The sequence below is a fragment of the Camelus ferus genome, chromosome 2 (genome assembly GCF_009834535.1).
Source record: "Camelus ferus isolate YT-003-E chromosome 2, BCGSAC_Cfer_1.0, whole genome shotgun sequence".
Classification (NCBI taxonomy): domain Eukaryota; kingdom Metazoa; phylum Chordata; class Mammalia; order Artiodactyla; family Camelidae; genus Camelus; species Camelus ferus.
Genome location: NC_045697.1, coordinates 67,429,616 through 67,449,706, shown reverse-complemented (window position 1 = coordinate 67,449,706; position 20,091 = coordinate 67,429,616). Strand labels below are relative to the sequence as shown.

General features: G+C 35.6%; 1 protein-coding gene across 1 annotated transcript; it reads right to left on the bottom strand.

The window, feature by feature from the left end:
* Window positions 1-2,642: 2,642 nt before the first annotated feature.
* PDHA2 (pyruvate dehydrogenase E1 subunit alpha 2) lies at window positions 2,643-3,821 on the bottom strand. The gene has a single exon (XM_032460144.1). It carries the CDS (start codon window positions 3,819-3,821, stop codon window positions 2,643-2,645), a length of 1,179 nt encoding a protein of 392 aa, XP_032316035.1.
* Between the last annotated feature and the right edge of the window lie 16,270 nt (window positions 3,822-20,091).

Below are 20,091 nucleotides of genomic sequence, written 5' to 3'. Positions count from 1 at the left end.
CAGGAAATAGAATCCAACTGTTGGATTTCTACACCTCTCTGATTTACATCTTGATAATTGCTATTGTTAATTTATTGCTTAACCTAACTGAAAACAGGCTTTTTTGTACTTTTTTTTTGCACCGTTACAGAATTGTGTGCAATCAGTGACATGTTTGTAGTTTCTGAAAGTAAACACAAATGCCTAGATATTTTTAACATAGAAAACATTCAAAAATCTTTACTTTAATGGAATTTGATAATGTATATTGTGATAAATGTACTTTTTCTTCTACTAGTAAGACTGCAATTTTTCCTGAAATGACATATTTGTGCATCTTGGTTTAGTGATGGTTACATTTCTAATCAATTATTTGTATCTTAGTTTTTACTGGTGTTAAAAGAATCCATTATATAAATAAACTTTTTAAATGGTTTCTGTGTATTATCTAGAGAAAATAGCTTTGGGCAGCTTATCTTCCACTTGCAAATTTGTGGAAATATAAGTATGTCAAAATAAAAAATAGAAGAACCCTTTGTCATTCAAAGAATGTGATTATTTGACTATCGTGTGAATTATTTTGTTTTTAATGGAAGGGATTCAATCAAGGTACCTCTACTGAAGCTGCATAACCAAAACACATTAGCTAGTAATATCACTGACTTATAAACAAATCAATGTTTTTCTCTGCTTTCTGAATGTAGACGTTGAGGTTATCTCACATGTTTAACCTGTCTGACGGAAGGTATAGCGATTACGCCTCCACATATGTGTTCATATGTTCATGTACTCACGGGCCTCTAAGATTTTAGTTTTCTGTTAGAGTTCTTAAAAAGTATCTAAACTTTTATTTGTAGAAGCAGCTGCTATAAAGAAAAGGCTTTAACCTTTTCTAAAAATTGAGAAATAATGGATATATAACACATTAGTTTCAGATGTACAACAGAATGATTCAGTATATGTATATATTATGAAAAGATAACCACAATAAATCTAGTTAGCATCCATCACCACACATAGTTACAATTACTTTTTTTTTGTGATGGGCTTTAACCTTTAACAACCAATTCTTTTGGCATTTTCTACAAACTACTTCTGAAATCACAGGCAAATTCTGATTTCTGATTTCAGTGAGTCTATCTCAAAGCAGTAAGTTATGCCAAACAACACACTCAAGAGGAGGTTTTTAGGTCATTAGTTAAATACAAACAAGTAAAGACGTTTTCAGTTCTGACTTGCTAATTGACATGGTATTAGCCTATAAAGAAAACCAAATCTGTATGATTCAAGTTAGATTTTCCCTTGAAAAAAGTCATCTGTGAATGCTCAGCTCTGGCCAAGGCAGATTTTACTTTCAATTCTTTGTTAGTATCACCTCCTCTGCTGAACTTTTTTGATGTCACCATACCTGTTTATTTTTCAGTCTGAAGTTTATTAAGATAGTTCTTTAAAATATGGAACATATAATGGTACAAATGGATTGTAAAATAAGAGTAGCTTTAACTTAAAGGGTAAAGCAAAACGCAGTTTTCACCTAGATTTTAACTTTGTTTACATTTTTTCTTTAAATTGATACACTAAAAATATTGTAATAAAGTACAACATGAAAAAATGACTTTGTCCTATCTCCCCCTGCTCTGTTATAATCATATTTTACTAGTAAAATGGTCAGGGTTAACTGGCTTCAGCATCAATATTGAATATTCACACATATGTCTGCACATATGCACGCTCTTTAGTAGGCCATGTTATTGGTTAATTCAAGTAAACTACTGTAAGTGGCATAGCAATAGGGATCTTGATACTTTGGTGTGGCTTGAAATCACCTCTCTACTTCAGGGTAGTGACTTTACACCCAAACCTCTTGCAGGGTGGAGCAGGAATCAAAGAATTATTTTTTCTTTAAATAAGAGTATTTATTAAAATAATATAAAGCTAAATCAAATAGAAGTATTACAGAAAATAACTTGGGAAGTTTAATTCTTTCTCTGTTTTCCCTATTTTACACTTGTATAAATTTAAAGTAATCTTTAAGATATTCACACTGTTGAAGTAATTAAACAAGGAGGCCAACAGAACAGGGCGGCTCTAATGCCTTCACAGCCTACATAAACAAACCAAAACCTAAGCCAGAGTCTATGCACTCAAATCCAAGCAAATGAAACTTAAAAACAACCAATCACAAACAGTCCACTAGGCTTTCTCAAATAAGGCATCTGCTTAAGCTATTACTAATCAAATAACTTCCTGGCTTTGCTTCTCTCTACAAACCACTCCCCCAGCTCCTGCTGGTGGAGTGCTGCACTCTTGGTGTGGCACTGCCTGACTGCCTGATTCTAATTGATATATGCTCAAGTAAACTCTTGAAATTTTTAATGTGCCTGTTTATCTTTTAACAACACTATATGACTAACTGTATAGTATCTTTTAATGCACTAATGTATAATTGAATGTAATATCCCTTTTAACTGAATGTATATCTATGATCTCTTTTAATCTCTTTCTATATTCTCTTAATTACCTCAATTCCTTTTAATAAAAGTTTACAAGACTTCTGTTTTATGGTTTTATTCCTCCTTCAAACTGGGCACATAGTTTCTTCAAGTCAACCATGAATAATTTCCCTTTGAAGGACTAAAAATACATTTACATAAAGTCTCCCTTTAACTGACTGACTTAAACTTGATCCACTGATTTGCACCACGAATTTCAAAAGGTGGATTACTGCTGTAAATGTGCTGGCCTAAATCTTCCAAAGATGGTTCAGGATCAGTTGTAGCAAACTGGGCTGCCTCATCAATTGCTTGCCTCACTTCAACATCAATTCCCTTCAGTTCTTCAACACTGGCAAGCTTGTTGTTTACCATTTTATCTCTGAGAAGCATAATGGGATCACTCTTACTTCTTACATTCTGAATTTCTTCTCGTGTCCGATAACTGACTCCAGGATCACTCATGCTGTGTCCGTGATAACGGTATGTCTGCAGCTCCATCAGTATGGGCCCCTTTCCAGATCTACAGTAGTCAGCTGCAAACTTAGTTGCCTCGCGGACACACAGAACATCCATTCCATCTACCCTGAGTCCAGGGAGGAAATTGCCTCTCTTGTAGTATTCAGTGCTGGCTGCTGCTCTCTCAACAGATGTTCCCATTCCATAGCGGTTATTCTCACAGATGAAAATACAAGGTAAATTCCACAAAGCTGCCATGTTGTAAGCTTCAGATATCTGACCCTGATTAGCAGCGCCATCCCCATATATAGTTAAACACACCTCCTTGTTTTCCTTATATTTACAGGCCAGAGCAATACCAGCTCCCAGGGGTACCTGAGCACCCACAATGCCATTGCCCCCATAGAAGTTCTTGGTATACATATGCATCGATCCTCCTTTTCCTTTAGCACAACCACTTCTTCGTCCTGTCAGCTCTGCAAGAATTGATCGGACAGAAAGTCCACGAGTGTAGCACAAACCGTGAGCCCGATAGGATGTGATGATGTGATCGCTGGGATTTATCCCGGCCTCAAGACCCACATAGCAAGCTTCCTGACCATCACACAAGTGACAGAAACCACGAATAAATTTCTGTTTATACAACTGATCTGCCTTCAATTCCATTTGGCGAATAGTCTGCATCACCCTGTAATATCTGAGTCCGTCCTCCCGGGTGAGCATTGCAGTGACAGGGGGACCGTCTTCCAACCGATAAAGATCACATTTCTTAATTTCAAATGTAGCATCATTTGAATAGTCACAGGATGCTACCAGCACTCTGCTAGTAGCAGGCTTCGGGGTGATGTCAGACAGCATGCGAGAGACAGCAGCGGCCAGCATCTTCCTCATTGAGCGCGGCGGGCGCACGGCTGCTGTGAGTCTTCAACCGCCAGGGCGGTTACTGCCCGTGTCTCCCGCGGGGCCCCTTTCCCCGCCGAACGTGCGCAGCGCCCCGACGGTGCGCGCTGCCGGCAGAGGCCACGTCATGCCCTGCGGGGCCACAGGCCACAGCCTGGATCGACTGATTTTTACACAGCCTTCCAACTGTAAAATTAAGGATTAAGGTCGTTTCTTTTCCTGGAAGACTCGGCTGAACTACAGCCTGTTCCTAATTAACGCCATTATCATTGCTGAAACACAATAACCCGAGTCCCTTTTACCTGCTAAACGCTATAGCAGTGCTTCTCAAACGTATCAATGGAGGAGAACAAATACAGAAACTAAGGCGCACAAGAGCTTGATTAGATTAAGCCGAAGATAATTACTAATATTTCTTTAAAATCTTTCTTTTTTAATCTTTAAAATATGTGTATTTTATCCTACTCCACAATATACCATATTTATTTTAATGTAAAAATAAAGATGTAAATGATTTGTAGTTTACTCAAAAAAAAAAAAAACACTCTTAAAAGAAAAGTTGGTGCACCAGAAGACTATGCTACATTTATCCCATGGCTTCTACCATCTCTCATCTGATGGGGGGTGGGGGAGGCGAGGAGGGCAACTGATGGTACACAAACCCCGACCTAAGAATAACAGTATAAACCCAATAACAAGCTTTGCCTGGTATGGGAAAATTGGAGGAAGTGTTGAAATGCAGATTGAAGTAACAACTAAGGAGTTTTGGTATGGCACCTTTCCTTACCCTTTATTGTAATTCTGAATCCTATTCAGTTTCACCTATTTTCTAATTATTTCTTTTTCTTTTTTTTTCTTTTTTGAGGGGTGGGAAGGTGGTCTATAATGTCTTCAACAGGTTTCCTTAGAAAATAATCAAGATTCAGATGGCTTTGTTTTTTGCTTTTATGTCAAAGTAAATTGAACCAGTCTTAGTCTGGGAAATCAAGAGGCAGGTTCTAATAATATTTCCTTATATAGTAAACATGTAACTTCTTATACAGTGACCCAATGAACAATATACAATTTGCACTGAAAGAGAACAATAGAGTTTACTTAAGCAGCTGGTTCAATCATAGGACAAAAGAAGTCTTAGGCCTAGTGTTACAAAGATCACATATCATTTTTCTCTTTTGTGCTTTTACTAGAAAGGTGATTTTGTATCCCAATAAGCCAACCACAAACAGGGATCCGGCTCTATTTAGACTATCAAGCAATTCACCTTAATGCATGTTCTGTTTTGTATCCACCACTTGTTTGTAAATAAACAAATAAAATACAAAATTCCTGTTTATAGTTAAATTCTTACTCAAATTTCCCTATGAAATGTTCAAAGCAGCTGCCTTCTCTGTATCCATATTACAAGTGTTATTGTGGATATTTCTTCTACTATTCAGGCAGGAAGGAGAAAATAGCTTGTTAAAAAGGTCTTATATCTCTTAACTCAATCTTTCCCCCACCTCCCCAAACCAGTCATCATAAATGGGCCTCATCTTTTCATTCAATTTAAAATTCTGCTTTTGGAATTCATGGTCTTGCTGGGTTGTTCGCTCCTTCTTTGATAGTTAGCCTGTCTCTGCTGTTCTCTTTCATTCTTGCAGGTATTGGCAATCTCCAGGGAGCATTATCTCCATGAGAATGAGAAAAATGACACTGCATGATGGAACAGTAGTGTTAATGGGTCACTGAGTGACAGCTGAGCCTTCTCTCAGAGGTATCAGCCAGGCTAACACTGTCAGGAACACAAGAGCTATACTGTAAAGTGTGCTAGTTTAATCTTGTCACACATATAGCCTGGGATTCAAAGATAGAGCCCTCCTTAAAAGCCCAGTGTGACAAGGCTAAACCTGACTCATGCCAGAGGAAAACATGCAAAGATGCTAATTGGAAAATACCTGTGCTACAGGTTGCCATGGAAGATGGCCCTTAAATTGCAATAGGCTCTGGTTAACATGATAAATAATAAAATATTAAACTTGCAGGGACCTCTTAGACCTATCAGTTACAGCATACAACCTAAATTCAACTTAAAAGATAGATGAAATCATATTTGCAGAATGTAATGTTGAAGTATTTCCATTAAAGAAGTGATTAAATCTGAAGATGATTTTTCTTTAACTTTATTGTTATGTTCCTAAACTCATCCACATTTTGAAAGTGAGAGTAAAATTTCCAGATGTCATTGTAAAAGTTTAAAATTCCCCAAGGAGATCCGGAGCTGTTGAGCCTCTTCTCTCATCTGCCCCCAGCTAGACAGGATTCAATATACTTGGACAATAGAGCCAGTGACTCTTTCCTGCTAATGATTTATATTTTGTCTTATCATTGTTCAACTGTTTATTAACAAACAGAACTGAGTCATCTACATGTTTACCACTGAAATGTTTGCAACTAAAATCTCCATAAATTCTTAAGTTTTTAATTAATGCCAAATCTCACTTTTAATCTATTTGAAATTAAAGGAAAACAGATGAGGCCAATAGTAGACTTTACATTTAATTAATTAAAAAAAACCTGATAAAAGAGGAGTCAGTCAGTTGATTAGAGTAGCAGTCATTCATGTCAGTGTGACAGAATTTCACATTTCATGTGTAACGCTTGATCCTCCAGGGGCATTTATGAATTCATCTTAAAAGTGTCACCCCAGTTGCATCAATAGCATATGAAATATTTTTAATAAGCAAGAAGGAAATATTAAAAAAAAGAACAGCATGTTTGAAGAATATTTAAATTCCTCTGGTAATAATTGCACACTTTCACCAAATGCTAAGTAAAGAAAGCTGTTAAAGAATGAATATGTTCTGCATAAATAATATCAGATCTCATTATATGATTAGTGGTAATGTATTTTTTTCATAGCTCTAAGATTTGGCAATTAAAAGTGATGAGTAATAACTTGGTGAAAAAAATTAAGAGTTACATACGACTTAGAGAAGAATGTTTCCCATTTGGTCTATTTATCTCCCTTGGAGAAAAGAGAATATGTCACTACCATATATTCTGCAAAATAATGACAATCAAGTAAGGTTCCTCTCTAATATTATAATAAGTGAGGTTATTTCAGAACAGTTCAGAACCCTGGGCAAACAATATTTTTTTTTCTCCTCATCCCCATCATAATTCTGAAGTATCATTAAATAAACATTCAGGACAAATTATCATGAAGAGGAAACTTAATTGCAAATGTGATAAAGTGAGGGTGCTCCTCATTCCAAATAATGATGGTGTAAGGAAAGGAAAGACATTCATGGGTTAATTTTTAGTAGCAACTAATGGAGCCGTCTTCCTCCTGCTAGATGAGCAGAGTCATCTGAGTCATCATGCCCACAGTACCCAACCCTTATCCCTAGGGTCTGGGACCAAGGTCTAGCAGCTAAAGACTGTAAAAGAAAACTTTCCAAATATTTAAATAAGCTCCCTATAATTAAAGCTGAAATTGACTGTGGCCAAGTGAGATAAGAAGTAAAAAGTCATGAATAACCTGCTGTCAAGATTTACAATGGCCTAATGTCCCAATCAGTAGAGGACTAGTATAGATGTCAAAAGCTATGAACTGATTTATGCTCAGTACTTTTGAGTTGCTTTGTAAAATCATAGTCCCAATTCAAAATAAAAATAATCAATCCAATTCATGTTTGTAACAAATCAAAGCAAATTCAAGAAAGCCCAAGTTAGGTCTATTTGCAATTCCTCCAAAAATTATTATTTACACTTCTTAGGAAAGTTTTTTGTTCAGAAGATGTTAATTCTCACATACTTAAAAACCCATATCTCAAAATTTTATTACCTAAATATACATTTATCTTTAGGAACTTTAATTTTAATAGAAATAAAGTACACATTAAACGTGATCATAAAAATAAACTTAATATATTCAAGAGTGAAATGATGGCTTCTCTCCTCTGAACAAAGTCTTTTGTAATACATTAGTCTCTTAAATGTACCATTTTATTGATGTTTTCTATATATATGTCCTCTAACAACATTTCCTGCTAACATCTTTGGGTAGATTATTACCTTTTCTAGTATCAGCATGTGATAACATAATTAGCACATTTGTTTCCTTTGACTTCACTTTGAGGAAGACCTGAGTCACTGAACCAGGCTTAAAGAGACAAAGGATATTGGCAAAATTCCAGGGCACTGCTGCCCCCTAGAAGGAAGTCTGAGCAGCACATCTGACCATTCAGACAAATCTTAGGAAAAGAGAGAATCTGAAATTTAGCACCCCACTTTAATAACCTACTGCTGGCTGCATGGTCAGTTTTCTTTGCTCTCTTCTTGTCTAAGCTTGGGCACAGAGTTGCCTTATCACATCCTAAACTTTGATCCTAATATATCCCATGGCTCTCTCCAAAGATTCCTGTGAATATGTACAGGCATACAAACAAAATTTTCTCTACTAAATAGTATTTTTAAATAATTAAGATAGAATTTTAAGATATCATATCCATTAATTTGAGATTTAAGGCACTGTTGTGAACATTGCTGAGGTTTGTGAAAACCTTGCATCTCTTTGCTAGAGATACAAAGTTTGCTTATTTGATTCCTACAGAGACAGGTAAGGTACTATCTATGATTCTCAATTTCTATATGAGGAAACTGGGGCTTAGGGAGTTTAGGTGAATGGCAAAAAATTACAAAGCTAGTAAAAAGCATAATACTTATTCTTTGCTTATTCAGCACATATAATGAAGTGCTTTCCTTCTATATATCCCCTTTCTATACTAAGCAGTAGAAATAAAATGATGACATACAATAAGATTTCCCTCTACCTAATCCGGTTCATATGGAGGTGCTGTGCTGTAAGCTCTCTCAGGTTTTCCGGCATTGCGTGTGGAAAAGGACACATCATCACTGAGTGACAGAGGATGCAACACATGAGCAGCTGTTAGAGAGGCAATAAAACTAATGTATTGCATTCCGGGCAATGGTTACAATGACAGTTTGTCTTTATTAGGATCATTGATGAACAAATTAAAAATAGAGTACTGTCAAACAGTAACATACAAAACAGAACACTCTAATTTTGTAAAGTTGTGTTGTCTCCTTTAATTTGGTAATACAGCAGAGTTGAAAAGGCACACTGGGAAATATGAAAATCAGGATCTCATAATTATGCAATACGTTATGAATATGAATACAGCTTCTCCAAGCAACCTAAGACAATGCTGTAGATGTTTTATGGAGCTTTCTGTGCATGAGAATCTCTATGTTCCCACGGACCCACTGTGCATCTAGATAATAAGGTATTTCCATAGTACCCAGCACTGTAAGTCTAAAAGGCCACCATGGGAGAAGCCTCAGAGAGGTTTTCAAATGAAAGGCCTAATAAACACCATAAGCACTGCTAAATGAAGATAATGTGTAAGAAGAGCTTTTAAGCTCAAGCATGTTAGGCACTCATCAAAAGCATCACATGCAGAACACACGATCGTTGGCGGACTGTCAGAGGAATTTACATAGCTTCTGTCAGGGCCACCACCTCTTCCATTCTCTCAGGCCATGTGCACTACACTAAAATTTATAATGAATTTCTTCAAAAATGCTTAACCTTGATCTGCCCTCATCTAGCCTTTTTCCCACTTCATTTCATGTTAAAATTACTCTATTTACTATAAGAATGCATTACAGCTTTTCAAGGGATTTCCCATGTTTTATAGAATTTTTCCAAATCATATGGAAAATTACATGAAATGCATCATATCCCCATTGATCTGAGCAGAAACAGACCCAACAAGGTTAATAAGCCACAAACATTAGGCATGTCTTCGGGTTATACCTCTAATGCCTGGAGAGGTAGCCTCATTTGATGAAGTGCTCCTTGCCTGCACATACTACACTTCCCCCCATTCCAGCAGCCTGTCTTCTGATGAATTTTTACACCTATCAGAACTTCCTTGCCACTAATCTTAGCGGAAGAGGAATTCTCTTCTTATCTAGAAATCTAACACCTCAGCCGCAGCTACGGAACCTGTTATTGGCTCATAAAGAGACACTGTTCTTACTCATATACTCCCCACTCCCACCCCCCACTGGAGAATCATCAATTTTGTCTCCGCCTTCGGCTTTCTTTCATGCTCATATTTCCTCAACTCTGAAAGAAGATACCCGAGTCCTCAGTGTCTTTTTTAGATCTCATCGTGTGTTATTCCTTTTATCTGGTCAAGCTCCACAAACATGCAACCTGTACCCACAGTCTCCATTTACCTTCCTCTAATTGCTTCCATATGCTTCTGCAATCTGTGTCGTCAACAATGAACTGAAATTTCTCACATCAAGGACTTGGCTAAATTTAATGACAATTTCAGTATCATCATGCTCTGGAACTCTCCACCACATAACATAAGTGTTTCTTCATGGATATTCCCTTACCTTAAGTTAAAATAATAATAATAACGTTCTTACGCACTTATACCCCAAACTTCATTTCCTGGTATGTCTATCTTGACCCAAAAAGTAAATGTAGGTCTAATGTTTAATACTATACTGCTCTATTCTTGTCAGTTAAATGATTACCCCTAGAGTCTCATGTGATTTACTGGTTTATTTCTCACCTGTAAGGTGCTGCCAACTATATTTTTAACATTAACTTTCCTTCATTCTCTCTAATCTACCAAGGGGAAAAAGTGTATTTTAAAGCTCTGTAGTTATTTAAACTGAAAAAAATTCTAAATAGAAAGAGTTCTTAATTGTGCTCTACAGTGGAATTTGACACATTGTAAAATGACTATAACTCAATAAAAAAAATGTTAAAAAAAAAAGAAAAGAAAATACCTAAAAAAAAAAAAAAAGTTCTTACCTTTTACCTATTTGAATAAAAGTATCTTCTTTCCCAATTTTCTTGTCTTCATTAGCATTCCATTGCTGGTTTATAAACTTGACATATACTTTGACTGTTTTGTCTTTCAAAAATTATCTCCTATAAATGAAGAAAAGCACAAAGACATTTAAATCACTTTAAGATAATTGCTATCAAATTTTGATTTATTTCCCTTTATTATTTTCATTTCTGATATAATTACTATCTTACTATGCATTTTATATCTCGAGATTTTTTCTTAGTATCATATTATAACTATTTTCAAAAAGTTAAAAACTATTTAAAAGATAATTTCAATGGCTGCCAAAAAAAAAAATCTCCATTATATGGACATACCATAACTAACTAAAAGTTTCCCCTAAGACTGAACACTTGTGTTATTACTGAGCTCTTCCTATGTTGCTGGCACTATGCACTAGGGAAATACTGCTTTTTAAAATTTAGTTTATAATGCTCTTAAGACAAAAATGTAATTATTCATAAACCAAATTACCTCCCCCATAAAACAAGACAAAAACAGCCTCCAAAAATGTAATTATTCAATGTATCAGACTCTCCTGTTACAGTTCCATTCTTTGCACACAATCATGTGCTTATGTACTACAAATAATTACTTACTGCTTTGTCATTTAGTCTTTGAGACATCACTAGATATGCTCAGAGGTGATACAACTTTATTTTGTCCGCTTCATGCTTCCACTGTCATGGATTGAGTAGTCTATATTTTTATTACTTTGATATGTTGATTTCATACCTACATACCTATATGTATATCTCCATCTCTGTAAGCTAAAAATTTTGTTTCTAGGCTCTTTAGTTTTATTATAAGTTAATTCTTTAATATTTTATTTATCATCATATTATTTAATTATTTTACTTTGGCAGGGGGGTGTGGGGGAGGTAATCAGGTTTCTTTATTTTCAGAGGAGGTGTTGGGGATTGAACCCAGGACCTCATGCATGCTAAGCATGCACTCTAGTACTTGAGCTACACCCTATAAGTTAATTCTTATAAGTTAATTCTTATGTGGACACTTCCCAGTTTTAAATTATTAGAGCATAATATAATCACATATTTGATAAACCAAGCCATTAATCATTACATTCCTTTTTCAAAATCCTTAAGATTTTATGGCCTATATACTATTTCACATAAATATTGGAATAATTAAATTAAAATAATTTGGAATTTGAATAGAATTCCATTAGCATATAAAATGAACAGGAAAGAACTCTATCTTCACAATATTTAGTTTCGTGATTCAGGTCTATGCATCCTTCAACTTACTCAGAATTTGACACATTGACGTTGTATGGTTTTCCTTATGATATCTTACCCATTGTTTGTAAAATTGTTTCTCTGCTTGGGTGTTGGTGTTTTTAATAGACAATTATTTATTGACTTCTTACATTCCAGGCACTCTGCTAAGTATACTGCAAGCAATATTTTACTAAACTGTCACAACAATCCTATGACATAGGTAAGACTGCCTTACTTATTTTTACTGATAAGAAAACTTAGACTTTAACAGTAAGTATTTCCAGGAACCAAAAGCCAGTAAGGGATAGAAATTGGACTCAAATCCAGATTTGTCTACCTCCAGCCTTTAATGTTTTGTCAGTAATTATGATGATAACTCTGAGATGGAAACAGATGTTTTATTGAGGAAATATTCTAAATTTAATTTTTACTATGTTTTTAACAAAGGTTAAAAATTTTTAAATATATTTTCATATTATCTGAAATAGTCATATCACATCTTTTTATTTGAGTTACTGATAGACTGCCACTCAAGGCCACCCCTATGGTGTGTGGGATCACAGGCAAATATACTTTTGCAGAACTCCAAAATGCATCACAATATTCATGGATCCATGCAGGGCATAATGATTTATTAAAGATGATTCAGAATAATGGGTAGAGAAGAGGAAATTACACATTTATTGCCCAATCAGAGCTTGTGAAGATCCTTGATAGAGTTCAAAAAGCACAGTCTATTCTTTTTCATGCCCAAGAATCATCTCTTCCTGTTCTTTATTGCCGAGTACATAATTTCTCGCTAATTTTGTATGTGTTTCTTCAAGAAAGAGGTAGTACCTGTTGTTAATCACAAAGCAGTGGTTCCCCATAATCTGTTTATATTGAAATAATATAGATCTTCTTGACTCGACAGTTTCCTAATACCAGTTAGTTACTTCTGGTTACACTATTACTTAGAATGCTGAAGCATCCTGCCAACCATGAACACTAGCTTCTCAAAATTTGTTACTGTGTTTTATTTATCATGACCACAAATGCAAGTCTTACCCAAAGTATGCAGGTAAAAGTAAACAATAATTATATTTCTGGTCATGTTCAGTTTATCTTTAGCATATTTATGGCATAAATGTAAAACAACACTCCTTCCAAATATGTCCTCTCTTGAGCAGTTTAGGCTGTTATCAGTGCTTTTCTAGAATGTGGTTTCTTTCCATGTGGATTGCATTCCCGTCTCCTACTTATCACCACCAGCAAGAGGGGCCACTGAAGGAGTGAGATGAGCCATCCTATTCGTGCAAGGAATGGCTGTCCTGCCTGTAGCACACCTAAAGACCAACCAAGGAGAGCAGCATCAGTTAGGGGCAAAAGAGGAAATCTGTAAGAAGGGCCTGATGGCATTGCAGAGCAACTATTTCAAAGTCCTGGGAAGAGCTAGGAGCTGCCACCGCAGGAGGGCTGCCTGAGAGGTGGAGTGGAGTTTGCAGAGTGGGGTAATGACCACCCTAGATACAAGTGATGACTGGTGCACTGGGCAAAGAATGGCTGCTTCCATTCTTACCACTCTTGGGAGCTAAAGACTGGACGCAACAGCATGGTCATAACACAGAGGTACAAGAGCTAACGCTCGCTCAGTACACAAACCCAAGGATTGATGCTGAACTATGGGCAGCCAAAAGCCGTGAATTTGTCCTGTATCTTATGTGAGTGTGTGTCAGTACCACTCTGGCAGTCCAATCTTGCTTGACTCTCACCATGCCAGTCAGCAGGAGTTATCTACTTGCCAGGCCACTCACATGGATCTGATGCACAGGCTCGGGGGCCTGGCATGACCCAATAGGCAGATGTTCTAGAGCTCCTCTGGGAATCTGGTCAACCTCATAGATGGAATAGCAGGTCAGAGAGCATCCAAGAGAAGATATGGATGGATGGAAGGATGGATGGATGGATGGATGGATGGATAGATAGATAGATAGATAGATAGAGGATAGATAGATCAATAGAGGTGGATATGTATACACACACACAAACACATATATAAAATATCTTGTTAAATTTATATAGTCTAGATAGAACATATTTTTAAGTAAGTATATTATACTTATAGATTTATTGATAATAAACTCTGCTAGAATTTCTAGGATCAATTCAAACTGTCTGTTAGTTTATTTACCTAATTCACGAACAAATTATGTGGCCTGATTTTTACAAACTAGTCTATTCTTGTTTTTAATAGATTACATTCATTTACAGTTATAATTATTCTTTACCCACCTTGTGTCATAGTAATAACGGCCAAATTTTATTGAGTGCTTAGCATGTAATGTTCATTGTCTAAACTTTATCATGGGTTATCCAGTTTAATTCTCACAGGCACACTTTTACATAGGTAGGTACCATTATTATGCACATTTTCTCACAGTTAAAATGAGTTTATTGAAGATGTTTACCACACATAATAGAGCTTATAAACAGTGTGGCCAGACTGTGAAACCAATTTAGTTGAGTTCAGAGTTCTCACTTTGACCACTGTGCACTGTAGAGAGAATACTAAAAAAGGCAGGATCTCTGCAAATTCTTGTGCAGGTCTTTGAGAGACCCAATCAAATTACATTTCTTTCCTGCCTGGGTTCTAAATAAGTTGGTATATAAGACCAAAATTCAAAAATGGAGGCCAAAATGTCATTATTGTTTCTGTAAAGTTTCCATCAAAAGATATTTCAGTGTGAGAGCAAATTTTGTCTCCTAACCCAGGAATGAGAGACTTACCTTCTCAGTCACAGGCAATGCAGGACCCACAGGCTGGGGTCATAGAATGAGAAGAGCAGAGGAAGTCCAGCTGCCTGTGTGATGTTCATTCCCAAAAGGAAGAGAGAGGAGCTGAGCCTAGTCTGTTCAGTTTATATTTCCCAATTTTGCCATCTAGGTAAGTCACTTCATCTCTTTTAGGTGGGGCGACTGAAAGGATGGAGAAACCCCAGAAGTGTTCCATCCAGCTCCAAGTACTGATGAGTTTCTGAAAGTCCTTTCTCTCTCATCCTAAGAGCTCCTTCTTGGCCAGCCTCCTGTTGATTTATTTTTTGAAACTGCATCCTGCTCCGTTGTTTTCATTGTTTCTAGCCTTTCTTTCGCTTCCTCACTGAATGACTCAGTTCTTTCAGCGTCAGCAGGTAGTGCTGGTGGCGAATTCTGTGAATCGTGGATGTAGGAGTAGAAGACATACACTTATACTTGCAAATACTATTCTTCTAAAATTTTATAGCTGGAAAACACAAAAGAAAGAACCAAACAATTTTGAAAAAATAATAAATTCAAATGTTAGTTATGAAATGAGCATATAGAAACATAGTAGCTTTTATATTATTTTGTATTTAAAAATACAAATGAAGAAAGGCTACCTTTTACAATATTAACAAAATAAATGGGAAATGTTAGTGAGAAACATCCTTATATGAAGAATCCTAAAATTCTAACAAAAGAACATTAAAAATACTTACAAAAAATGGAAATTTACATCTGATTTATGGGTAAGAAGGCATTATTTTAACTATGTCAGTTCTTCTAAATTTGATAAATGTTATCTAAAGCAAAATAACACTATTTTCTTGAGTGGTTGAGAAGGGAGATAAGGAAACAGGAGTAAAGGTTACATAAAAAAATAAACAAAGGAAAATTTCCAGGAATGTGCCAAAAAAGATTATTAATGACAAGTTGTCTCTAACATATATTAAAATATTTTTAAAATGACAAGTAATTAAAGAGTTTGGTCTTTATAGAGTGAAAGACCAATTATTCAAGATACTGTGAAAAAATGGAAGTATATATATATGTATGTATGTACACATATATACAGGGACTTAGTATATGAAAAATATGAAATACTATCCATAAAGAAATAAGAATGCTGGAACATGGTGTTGGGCAAATGACTCTACACTTACACAAAATTTTTTTTTAATTACAAAATGAAATTGTCAACTTAACATGCTATTATACAAAAACCAACTCCAGAGTGATCCAAATACTAACTATAACAAATTAATTAATGAAATAATAATATAACAATTCTAGAAGAAATTGTGGTAAGTAGGGAAATTAGGATGACATAAAACCTAGAAACAACAAAGAAGGGGAAAAAAGCTAATAAATATGACCAAATAATTAAGTATAATTGCATGAAAAATGTGAAGTAAAAAGTCACTAAGAAAGAAAAGTATGTGCAATAATGAGATTTAAAGAACTAATTATCTTAGTATACAAAGAACAAATTTAAAAAAGAAAAATAATGAAAAGGAATATAGTGAAAGATTCATACATACAATTCATTCATTCATACAATTCATATAAGAAGAAAGTGCCAAGAAACATTTAAAAAACACCACTGACTTTCCTGATTCTCCAGTTAACATATGGCAGATGGTGGGAACTTCTCAGCTTCTACAACCTTGTGGACCAACTCCTATATTAAATCTCCTTGTATTGATATCCTATATTTATATCTATCCTCTGGTTCAGTTTCTTTGAAGAACCGTAATACCCTTGTATATAAAAACTTCCATCCTCTCAAGTAGAAGACTCATCGGGAACTCAGGCTCCTTCCGGGTCTCTGCTTCCCCATCCCTGGCATGTAGCCCTTGTTTTCATTCCTCAAAGTGGCTGCTAGATCTCCAGCCATCACATCTACTTTTCAGGGAGCAATATGGAGAGAGAACAAGAAAGAACAACAAAAAATAGGTGAAAGGTACATGCCAGATATCGTCTAAGGAATTTTCCTTGAAATTACACACTTTTCTGCTTACATTCATTGGCCCTTAATTACTGACAAGGCCATATTTAACGACTATTGGGGAAGCCAGAAAACAGTCTTTCCATTAGGCACATAAATAAAATACAGGATACAATTACTAAAGAAGAAAAGGATAATGAATTTTTGTGTAGATAACTATAGTTTGTCACCGAACAAATTAACACTAAAGTCTAGTCTGTTACCAAGGCTAAAAATCCGCTCATCCCAAATGATGTCCAGTCATCTTTCTTATATGCCATATCAGAGGATTTGCAAGAGACTGAAAGAAGACAATAAGAAACTGTGATCACAAAGCTCAAACATAAACGAAGACAAAGTGAAAAATTTTTCTCTCAATTTTGGCCAAAGAATAATGAGGTTCGTAAAGAGAGTTTAAGAAATGGGATAAGTAGAGAACAGTATTTAGGTTTAGCCTCATCAGAATGTTAGTAACTTTTACAGAATTAACATCTGTGACCTTGAACTAAATTAGGAGAAACCTCTAGAAAGGGATAAATTTTGGTACTATACACTTAACATATCAGGGGAGTCAGACAGTAGAAGACTCCTTTGTCTGCTGTATCCTCTCTCAGACAGTGGCTCTTGAGAATTTCAAAGTGGTGATAGACTCGTTCACATGATCATACTATTTTGCTTTTTTTCCCTAAATTGATATATTCCAAAAATTCTTAATGTCCATTTTCTTTAAGCTTGAGTCCTGAACTCTTGATGCAGCATTCCAGGTGAGGTTTGTCTAGAAATATAGTTACCATTTCTTGTGAATCAGCAATTTAGTCCTGTGCCCTGTTGCTGCTGCCCTTTCTAAACCAAAGCTGCCGTTGAAGCTTTTGAAATCTGGGCCTCTGGGGTTGGGAGGAATAATTCCACAGGCTTTTGCTTCTGCTGACTTTGCCATTTCTCCATTTTTGATGTCCATAAAGTTTTGGGGGATGATCTACCAGAGCATGGGAAAAACCTGCAGGACAAGTTACAATGACTAAATCACCCTGACCCACACCCAGAATTGATCTGAGTAGTTTCCAACTGTTCCTCTACATTTTCTTTCTTGGTCCTGAATTTAGAGTGGAACATCATTCTTATTATTGATGGAAGATGCAGTTTTGTGAGAAAAGTAAATGGGTTTGTAGATTATACTCCACAATTAGGCAGAATTACCCACCAACACACTTGCAGTACAGAGCAGGATTCTTGGCAGCCCATTCCTCATGGAGGAAGTAAACTAAACAGGATCCCTGGGTTATATTTTCCAAATTTACAAATCAAATGACCCTTTCCCCTCCCATAAGGGAGAATAAGGGAGCATTCTGAGTGCTGAATCAGGGGTCAGGAATGTTATACTTCTTTAATTCTCTTTACTTAGAAGAACACATCAGAAATAAAGATTCCTGCACTTTGTCTGATAATTTTATTTGGGCTAATATTAAATAAGTAATAAAGTTTTTTACTTAAAATTCCAATAAATGTAGAGATCAGAGAAGTAATAGAAATTTTAATAAAGGACTTGATCTATTCTCTCAATCACTATTTCTCAACTATTTCTATTTTGAGAGGAACAGTATTTTAGTGTGCAAAACTGACTTCACATTGTGGATCTTTAAGCATCCTGGTCCCTGAGCACTAAAAAGGAGCAATGCTCCATCCGTCAGTCAGTATAAAAAATGCTTCTATATGTTCTTAAATATTTTTAAGTGGTGACATCTTCCCCATCTGCACCACCACCTGCTGCAGGTGATCCAGAGGAATTCTCACAGGAGAAGACTCCACTCTGAATTGTGAAATATGAGTCGAAATTAGATTAGTGGAGACAAGTAACTGCTTTGCAAGTAGAGGAAACAACATGTTGGATGTCCCTGAGGCCAGGAGGAGCATGACGTATCAAAGAACTTAACAAACACCTTTGAGCTGGGAGTTCAGACAGCGGGGGAAGTGCTGTTAGGAACCCACATCTTCTTTATTAGGGTAAACCACTTGCAGGGGCTTAATAAAGGAATGGCATGTTGAGATTTTTGTTTTAAAGTCAATCATTTTATTGCATGATTCTCATTCACAATAGGCTCATTTTGAATTAATACTCAGTGTTTTCACTAACTTGAGTACCGAACTAATTCACACGATTTTTGTCTTTTGTGTATATGTATGGCTTTTTGCTGACTTGTTTGTTTTGAAGGGATTTATTTTTGCAAATAGAGTAAAGGCATTTCTTACAAAATGAAAACAAAGCATCTTTTAATTACCCATGCCTTCACTCCTCAATGATTTTCACACCATGTTACTGCATATGAGATGAAAATAAATCCAACTGTTCCATACCACACACACTGCACAAGAACCTCATTCTCACACTGCTTAGTCTTCAAAACTTCAGGAGAGAAATCGTGATAGATCTGCTGATGATGGTGTTCAGTTAATTAACTAACAGTAAAGTAACAAAGACTTGTTTTAATTGTGCATGTCTACACTCCCACCCTGAGGACAGGTCCTTTTTATAAAAGAACTTAAGTGCTGACAAAAAAAAAAGAAGAAGGAAATCATAAAAGACATAATTACTCCAAAAAGTGTGAAGAAATAGACTGGAAATTTCACACCCCTTCATTTAAACATTTAATGATGGAAAATCCATTTTAAGACAAGAGATGGTGATTAACCAAGTAACAATATATACCTTTATACAATATGTATGGAAAAATCCTATTTAATGCTGCTTGTAGAATGAAGTCATTATGTTTAATGGAGGGACTATAATTTCAGTATATCTGGTAAACCATAGCAAACTCAAGGTTAATTTTTTTCCTCCATTTAACTAAACTTATTCCAACTGTCTATAATATTCCTCTTATAGTTTCAGGTTCATCTTTTTACTCCTAAGTGATTAGATAGAAAAGGATTTTGCAAAGTGTACAAAGCTGATTTCAAATAAATACCTGACATAGCCTCAGTATTAATTATATTAGTTTCTAGGAAACCAAACACATAATTCTGCAGTAAATTTAGGCTCTAAACTTAACTTAAAATATCTTTTTTCAACATATGCTTTCTCCATAGTAATTATACCGCACATAGAAACTTTACAAAACATGTATATTGGAATTCTTACTTTGAGATGATTTTTATATTGCAAAGGAAATATCTAAGACTACATCATGCTAAATAGCTGGCTGAAACCAGCAGTAAATGAGATCCATGGAGAATATAAGCAATCATCATTTTATCTGAGGAATGCTTGGATGCGATTCCATACATTGCCTTCCTGAGAATGCTGAAAATAGAATATATTCAACAGTCAATTCACTCAACAATATTTATTGGGACGATGTTATATGGAAGGAGATGTAATC